The 9,324-nt window shown below is 47.8% G+C and overlaps 1 protein-coding gene across 1 annotated transcript in view; it reads right to left on the reverse strand.

The window, feature by feature from the left end:
* LOC118918329 (radial spoke head 10 homolog B-like) overlaps positions 1 to 8,242 on the reverse strand; it is a 40,626-nt gene extending 32,384 nt beyond the window's left edge. The window contains exons 1-4 of the mRNA XM_057487381.1: positions 7,748 to 8,242; positions 4,026 to 4,101; positions 1,803 to 1,871; positions 148 to 321 (exon numbers count right to left, since the gene is read on the reverse strand). Of these exons, the coding sequence (XP_057343364.1) occupies positions 148 to 321; positions 1,803 to 1,871; positions 4,026 to 4,101; positions 7,748 to 7,989 (561 nt within the window). The 5' untranslated portion in view covers positions 7,990 to 8,242. The remainder of the gene's footprint in view (positions 1 to 147; positions 322 to 1,802; positions 1,872 to 4,025; positions 4,102 to 7,747) is intronic.
* Positions 8,243 to 9,324: the final 1,082 nt, after the last annotated feature.

A 9,324-nucleotide genomic window follows, 5' to 3' on the forward strand; every position in this document is an offset into this window, starting at 1 on the left:
GACCTGCTCACTGTGAATGGTTAATTTCATGTGATGGCAACTTCACCTCAATAAACAGAAAGCGAGGATGCTCTCAACAGCCGCCCCCCGCCCTCCATGGCGGCACGTCCTGGCCACCCGTGGGAGTCACACGGCTGCTTCACCCACCTTCCCATGTCTCCTGCCGTGGCACCAGTGCCCAACGTAGGACACAGGCTGCGTGCTGCACTTGAATGTGCCGAATCCGTTCCTTATGCCGCTCACCACTTCTCCCTCATAGGTGCTGCCGTCTGGCCATGTGTACACGCCGTGGCTCATGGGAACGTTCTTCACAAAGTCTCCCTGAGGCAAATGGCCAGAGAGTGATGGGCAGAAGGCAGTGGAGAGACCCTGATTCCCGCTGGGGGCATGCCCTAGACCACTGAAGCCATTCCTGTCTCTCCTCCATGGAAACAGCTAGCTCTCCCCCAGCTCCCACCCCCAACCTTCCCTACATATCCCACCCTCTCTTCCCTGGTCCTCCATTGGGCAGAAGCCCAGGCAGAATAAAATATCTGGAAGCTTGTGTGTAGACTAAGCCCCAAGAAGCAAGCAGGTGCCATGGCAGTGGCAGCTTCCAATCCTGGCCTTGGGAATTTCAGATTATTGGAACCCACCTGGAAGGAGGCCAAGTCTCTGGGTCCCGGTGTCCCCTCCAGGGGACTCTGAGGATTAGCCAGGCCAGTGATCACTGGTGGAAACCTTCCTTCTCCCTATGATTCTTCAGAATACTCTGTGACATGTCAGCCCACCACCTGCCCAGTGGGTGCCTCTCAGAGAATCCACTCTGCTTGGGGCCAGGATGCTGGCTGGGTGGGTGGCATGCATTTCCACGTGGCCAAGCCTGGTTCTCTCCCAGGAGGGCAGCACAGCCTGGCTGGACTACTGGCCGGATTCCACGAGGCCAGCTGACCTCCCTGAAGACGCTTCTGTGAGAGCCCGAACCTGCCTGTAAACTCTCTTGCTAGCCTGGTGTCCAGGGTGTGTGCCTACGAGAATGCCGCCCACCCCCCAGAAGCTTCTAAAGACAAGGAACTAAAGTCACAGGCTAGAAGGCAGGGTGTTTCGGGGTGTGGGAGCTTCCCGAGCAGTCTGGCCTGAAGCCACTGCTGGGACCCAACCTTGGGCTCCCTTGCACCTCTGCAGCCCAGCTCCCACTGTCCAGCTTCAAGGCACCCAACTGCCCGAATGGGCTTCTGTTTCCCATACCTGACTGTTATGTGAATATGTGCATTGGTTTAAATATCTTCTTCATTCCCTCTTGTCAACGAACACCATCGGTCAGCAGCTGCGCACTCGAGCTTTTTGGAACAGCATTTCAGGCACTCGCCCTGTGAGCGGGGCTGCCACACTGCCCCCTCTGCAGGGTGGGTGGGTTCTAGCAATTAGTTTAAAAATACACACTCCTCTCAACCCAGCAAGATGGGTTACTTAACTCACATGATGGAATACAAGCAGCCAGTGAAAATAGTTAGGTCCGGATGAATGGTTATGGTTTGATCTCTCAAAAATAAAGCTATAGAAGAGTGTGTAATAAACCATTTGTGTTCGTGAAAAGGAGGTCGCAGATCACATGGAACCCTCTCAAACACACAGATGGAACTGCAGCAGTCACCAGGGACTGTGCAGGCATGAGCTGCCTTTCCCCTCTGTTCTTTGGGTCTATGGATTTTTTTAACCTATGTGCCGAATTACTTTTATGAAAGGAGTATGTTTAATTGTGGGAACCCGACCTTTAAATCTCACATGTACAGCTTAGAACTATAACACATCTTATGCTTTACCTCATACTTCAATCCGTCGGCCCAAATATAAGTCCCTTGTCCATGCATGAGTCCTTCTGAAAACATACCCTTCGAAACAGAACAACAAACTCTTAGGACCAGCTGTGGATTTTACAAACCCCTACCACAGTTTCACTTCTTAGAATGAGCCCCGGCCCCCTTCATCTGCGTGAATATGCTTATCTTTGCAGCAGGGCCCTCCACGGAGATGGCACCACATTGGCGTCCACCCTGTTCTAGGAAGGACGGGGGGTGGGGGACGCAGTTGTCAAAAAAAATCCAATTCCCTAAAACTTACACAGGCAATCCTGTGCAGTTGTTAAACATGAGCTATGAATTCATGCTGTCTTCCTCTCCTAATTAAGCTACTGGAAAATTCTATAGTTCAAAAGAATTCAGAGACTTTGTTTTGTATTTCAAAGTTAAAGGACTTTTAAAAATGATTTAAACTAGATAGACCTGATTAAAACCATTATCTAGTTATCAGAAATTACTCCACTTGTAAACTTCACACTTCCTTGTCCCTTACTGGGAATTACAGATGCACATGTGTGTGTGTACACTAACATATACGTATATGTGTACACTATAGTTTCAGTATAATTAATTATGTGTAGAGTGCTTATTGTTAAAGTATGGGAATTAGTCACTAAAAATGTAACACACCTGGATGTCTAAGTGCTGTCAGAGAAATCAAGGAGAAGATTACACCCAGTTTCTCCTTAGAGCACCTCACTAGAGGCCAGGTGGGTGGAGGAGAGAATCAGGACTCCACGTACACAGCACCCTGACTCAGTGGTTCTCAGACTCTCCATTCAGTCACCCGTGGGCTGTGAAAACACAGATGCTGGGCCCACCGCAGAGATTCTGATTCATCAGCAGGTCTGGGCTGGGGCCCAAGAATTTGCATCCAAAAAAAATTCCTAAGTGATACAGACACTGCTGGTGCCCAGAGCCACCCCGTGAGGCCACTGCCCTAACTTCACCAGCAGGACAGCACATCCTATTACCAGTCCGGGTCACCTGGGCTCATGGGGTTGGAGCTGGCACTCAGGGAAACAGGCAGCCTGCGATCTTCCAGCGGCAAGCTGTGACTCCTGTTTGTGTTACGGGATCAATTATGGTGCCAACAATCAGCATGTTCAGCCTTCGGGGTAGTAAGAGCCACAGGCACATCCTCAGCAAGCCGGGAGGGGTTTGTTCTGGGCAGTCCAGCATGCACAGGGCATTGTTTTGAACTGTAAGCCTGCTAGTGCTGCACACAGCACACAGGGAGAGGATTCTGCTCACGATGATGGAACGGCTTAAATGCCAAAAAGGCCAGGTGGGACAAATCTTAATGCCTACTATTCAGCAATAATAAAAGAGCATTTTTAAAGAGTTGTTATGACACAGGAAATAAACATGCTGTAGGTTAAGGGGGAAAAAAGTCAGGGCACTAAAACTCAGGCCTATGACCCCAACCACAGAAACTGGGTCTCCTACAGTAAGCACGTACATCTTTGCTAATCTGAATGTGTGCCTTCATTGTGTGGCATTATTAATAATGGCAAAAACTGAAAACACCCCAAGAGTATCTAACACCTGTGGCATAGTTATGATAGCAAATTAGAACACTATGCAATAGTTAAATAGTAATTAAGGAGGCAGGGAAGATGAGAAGTTCTGGAGATGCATGGTGGTGATGGTTGTACTTAAGGAATGTACTTACTGCCTCTGGACTGTACACTTACAAATGGGTAAAATGGTGAGCCTATTCTGATATATTTTCCCACATACAAAAATTTTAAGTTATGCAAATCATGCAACAATACAGACAAGGATTCATAAGTGGGAAAAGAGTCGAGATGTCATCTACAAAATGCATTTGCCCAGGTAAGAACACTGGCCCAACCATTAAAGGCATGAAAGGGACACAGCAAACTGAAAAGTTAAAGCAAAGGGACGGTGGTGCTGGGTTTCCACTCCTATTTACTTAAGTCACCTTAACATTGTTTGTACAATAAATAAAAAATCAGGAAAAGAAGACAATCTAAAGTGACTACCTCAGGTGTACTGAGCCATGCTTTTACCTTAAAATATGTTATCAGGGTTCAAAATAACATCAGCACTAAGTATTTCCAGTTTCTTTTGAAGAAATCAGTGGACTTTTCTGAAGATGCAAATCTAAAACCATCACCTGACACCTCTTCTCCCGGCCCATTCCCAAAATGTGTGACTCACATGGTAGGTACAACCGCCTTGAAAGACTGCAAAGCCTTCTCCCTCATAGAGTCCATGGACTTTTTCCCCTTCATAGCTACAAAAAAATAAAGCTCAAGACAATGAATGATGTAAGCAAACCTAAGTGACAGCGGGTTAAAGTACATAATAAACATCAGGGAAGAAGTACAGGTAATATCTCACATTCATTCACCCAACAAACATTCCCCAAGGGCCACTGTGTTCCTGTCCCCTTCTAAGCACTGAGACTAGAGCTGTGAACAAGTCCAGAAAGTTCCTGCCCATGGGAGACTACAGTTTTTTTTGAGGAGACAGAAGATAAACAGGAATCAAACAAACAAGATGATTCCAAGTCATGTTCCACTTCTGTGGGAGAAACCATCGGGGATGTGACAGAGCAAGGAGGGGGCAGCTACTACACACAGCATATAGGCACCCAGGGGAGAGGCCTTTCTGAGGACAAGAGCTGTGCTGAGACCTGCCAGACATGAAGCAGCCACAGGAAGAACGCTGGGAACAGGATCCCAGGAAGATGGAATAGCACATGCAAAGACCCTGAGACAGGAGAGAGCCTGGAATCTCAAGTTCAGCAAACAGAAAGGAGAGTGGCACAGCCAGAGCCTGTAGTCAGGGGGACCCTGAGACAGGCTGGGTGTGGTGGGTCATGATAAAGATAAAACCTAAAGCTCTAGGAGGAATCATGAGAGGGTTGTAAGAGCTGAGCTGGACAAAATCAGAGTCATGTCTTAAAAAGATCACTCCTGCTGCTGAGTGGAGGAGATCGCAGGGTGAACTGACGACTGGAGGGAGCAGTGGAAGGGGAAAGAGATGGAAGGTTACAGTCTGTTCTGGACAGTTTCTGTCTGGGGTGATGAGAAAGTTCTGGAAACAGAGGTGAGGGTTGCACATGGTGAGTATAATTAATGCCACTGTACACTTAGAATAGTTAAAATAGTAAATTTTGTGTATTTTACTATAATTTTTACAAAGATATATTCTGGACATGGAGTCAGCAGGGCTCACTGAGAAGCTGGCCTTGGGGGAGCGAGGTACTGAGAATGGTGCCCGGAATCTGAGTTCAGAGCCAAATGGATAACATGTGAGTCACCACCTGGCTCGTCCCTCTCTGGCTCTGAGGCAAGTGAGGTAAAAACAAATGAGCTGGTGACAGCCAGGACCACATGGGCTTAGCCCAAGAGTCAAGGAAGATCCAGTAGCAGAAAACCTATAAACATGATTCATTATACCAGCAAATCGTATGTTTATACCAAGATGCCAGAAAGGTATTTGGTAAAATTCAGCAATCATTTCTTTAAAAATTCTAAGTGATATTGTAATATGAGGAAACTACCACACCTAACAGGCTATTTATGAAAAAAAAATAGCATGTAAGCCTTTTAAGGGTGAAATACTGAGCCAATTCCATTAAATCAGGACCATGAATGGAGGGCCTGCTTCCCCACCAATCATTCAATACTGTTTCAGAGTCCTCGTTAATACAAAAAGTCAAGAAACTTAAGTCATTGGCATAAAATGTTGAAAAGAAGAGCTAGGACATTATTTTAATTTGAAGATTATATGATTATTTACCTATAAAACCCAAAAGGTATTATTCCAATCAATGAGAGATTGTGGTAACCCCTGGGAGGGGCAGGTGACACTGGAATGTGGTAGAGGGATGTGATTAGCTCTTCTTTAAGGTATCTTTGCATTATTTCATTTATCACAAACATGTAATACTTCAGTAATTAAAAACAATGAATAAAGAAAACATAAAGGGTTTTTAAGAGAACTCTTAATAGCTCCATTCAGTGGCATCATCTCTTCCTGCCAACTAGACATGCATACACATCTCCAGGGGCTGATGGCCTGGCTCCTGTCCCCTCAGCACCAGGACAGCAATGCCTCTGGGTCACCTGTCAAGGTAATTGCTGGCCCCACCTTCCCTGAATGAATCCAGGGCACATTGCTGACACTGCGCCCTGAGCTAAACTCAGCACAATGTTGGACATAATTACACGCTGCCTACACAGACCATATTTTATCCTTTTTTAATATCCTTCTGTAGGGCTCAACCCAGAGCTGGCACCCAGCTCATTAATAAAAAGCTGCTGTTATCATTCAAACTATAAATCTTGACTGAGTCCCTACAAAGCCTGAGGTCTGTTGTTAGATATCCTGGGAGTATATCTGCTCTCAAGGAATTATCAGCCTGGTAGAGAACTTGAGACTTACAAATTACAGGAACTCATACATAATATGTACGTAATACAAAGTAAGAAACACTGTGTATATAGTAAAACTAATAAAGTGATTAGTATGATAGAAGTTTTGAGAAAAGTTATTCCTGTTGGGAAGAATTAATGGCACAGGTTGGACTTTGAAGAGTAGGTGGGATTTGGTCATTGGCAAAGGAGGGACAGACACTCCAGGAGGGCAATCTTTGTAAGCAAAGGAAGAAACAAATGGGATTGTAGCTGAGCTCTTGGGTTTGGGAAGTGAGAGGCAGGCTGGGGCCAGAGCATCAGGCAGTTGTTTTATTCTATAGACAATGTTTGTGAGAAACTAAACGTTTTTAAGAGGAGCATGATAGCCAGCCTTGCAGCAGCTCCCACCAGTTCTCGCCTCCAGGTGTGGGCACCCCTGTAGAATCCCCTCTCATGCCAGCAGGGCTGATCTGTGTGACCACCAGGATGTTGTCGAAATGACAGAGGGTGATGTCCAAGGCTAGGTCATGGAAGACACTGCAGGTCCCGCCCTTGCTCTCTCTTGGATTACTCTCGGGAAGCCAGCTGCCATGTCATGAGGACAGTCAAGCAGCCTGTGGAGAGTCCATGGGTTGAGGAACTGAGGCCTCCTGCCGACAGCCATGCCAGTGAGCCACTTGGAAAACAGGGTGTGCAGCCACCAAGCCTACAGAGGATGGTGGCCATGACTGACATCTGGACTGAACCTCATGAGAATCTATTATCATCCAGCTAAGCCGCCCCCATGGATTGTGAAATAATATTACTGTTTTAATTGTCATGTTTTGGGGTGATTTGTTAGATACTGAATACAGGAAGTCGTGTAAACAGAGCCACACATCAGGAAGGCAGATCCTGAAGGAGGCCTGGGGAGAACTAGAGTCAGGACCTTTGGGGAGCGAGCACCACAGCCCGGTGAGGAGGCAGTGAAGCAGCAGCCATGCAGAGGAAGGACTGCTGTGAGCAGCACGAGGGAAAAACCATGAAAGGCGCGGGAGAGGAGGAGGGTAGTTCTAGTTCAAGCCTGGAAATCTAGGGTGGCACCCTTACAGAAACAGGGACCAACGGAGAAGTCGATGGCTGGGAGAGAAAGAGCGTCATACAGAGGAACCTTCTCAGGTGTGTGTTCTCATTTATTTTCCCCAAGTAAGAACGTGAGGCTCAGAAAGGTACAGTGATGGGACTGATGGTCAGAGAGCTAAAACTTAAATCTAGACCTTATTTCAATCCTGCAGTCTCTGCTTTTAGACACTGGGAGTTTGAAGTCCACGGGGGAGCTAAAACTTTGAACCTAAACCCCAAGAAGAGAGAGCACTGCTAAAGGCATACATCTTTACAGCCGTCTGCGCGGGTGGGAGGTAACGATTAGAGCTTGCTGAGAGACAGAAAGGGTCGGGGCGCAGGCTGGCGGCACAGAGAACAGACAGCAGAAAGTGCCAGAAAGGGAGCAGGGGAGGTGCAGCCCACTAAAATCACCTTTCAACTATGAGCTTGGTCAGAATGGGCTCTTCATATTGAGTGGCACCTTCACCCTGATGGTGGTTTCTGGACTCCCTTTTGGATTCTGCTCCACTGAGCTGCATTCCCAGCTGGACAGCACCTTCTTGCCTGGTGGCATCCCCATCTTGTTTGGAGAACTCTGGATAATCCGAGAGTGCGGAGGGAGAGCGGGCAGGCTTGTCCCCCTTTCTGTCCAGTCTTTTCTTTTCTTTCACCATTGCCTTTAGAAGGCCTGACGTGCATGTGATACGTGTGTGTCAAGTGGCCTCTTTGGTTGACAGCTCTCTGTTTCAAAGCACAGATGAGTCTTATCTGAAAAATAAAATTATCTCTATTGGGGGTTTCACTTGCAGTTAAAATTTCAGCTTTACAAACCAGTGTCATTATCACTCTCCTTCTAAAGCCTAAAAAATTAATTACAAGTCTCAGAGAACCCGTTTATAAAAATAACACAACCCCAAGATTGCTTTAGTGGTTCATAAAATTTCTTAAATTGGTCGTCTATCATTTCTTTTCAGATAGTGTTCCAGTAAGAAGGGTTACCCTATACATTAAAAAGGCTACTTAACCTCCAAGGTCTTATGTGCTGCCAATTCCTACTGTAAAAGGCCACTTTTTAATGTCAGCATGCCAAAGTGCTCAAGAGCTGGGCCCCAGCTGCTGCCTTGCCCCCACCAGCAGCTCTTGGGCAAAGCTACTTTGCCTCCTGCTCCAGATAATCAAACAGTCTCTTTGTAAGGATGGAATGAGATGACACACAGGAAATCCCTGAAGTATGGGATAAGCACACAACCATTTATGTCACTACCCTGTTTTCAGACTTGAAATTGTTAGCTGTCTATTTTCTGGGCCAGACAAGAATCGGTGTGCTAATCACCGCCCAGGGGCGCAGAGCTAAGGTTCCAAAACCATGGCTTCCGTGGCCCTGCAACACGACCCCTTCGAGAGCATCGAGGTGCACCAAGCAAGACGCACAGGGGAGTCCTGGTGCGCAAGGCAAGGTGTGGGTCCTGTTCGTGGACACCCATGCGCCCTCCTCTGTCTGAATGGCATTATTTGGACACCCACCTCTAGGCTCTGCTTTCACCACCGTGGTCCTGCTTCTCTCTTCCTTCAAAACCCCATTACTTTCAGCTTCCCCTCCCCATTGCTGTCCCGTCGGCAAAGCAAGTGGCTGGGGCCTCCAATTAGGCTCTCTGTCCTCTATCTTAACTACAAGTAACTCTTAACTACAAATCAGGCAGACTGCGTTCCCCAGGGCGCTTCCCATCCTGAAGCCGAGTTGCAACTGCTTCTCTCGTTAGGAGCGCTTGCTCCGGGCCCGGGGTGACCGCCCTTCCTGGGGCCCTCCCGGCCCGTCGCGCACCTGCCGGCCCCGCAGGGCTCTCGCCGGGCTGGAGACTGCGGCGTGGTACTGGGCGGCACGCCCCGGACGCCGTCTCCAGGTAACCGCGGGCTCCGCCCCACCCCGCTCTTAAAGGGTCCGCGGAGCATCAGTGCGCTGGCCTTGGTCCAGGTCAGGTGGAAATCTGGAGCTGGAAGCGCCCGACCTG

This window comes from Manis pentadactyla, chromosome 10, assembly GCF_030020395.1.
Source record: "Manis pentadactyla isolate mManPen7 chromosome 10, mManPen7.hap1, whole genome shotgun sequence".
NCBI classification, from domain to species: Eukaryota; Metazoa; Chordata; class Mammalia; order Pholidota; family Manidae; genus Manis; species Manis pentadactyla.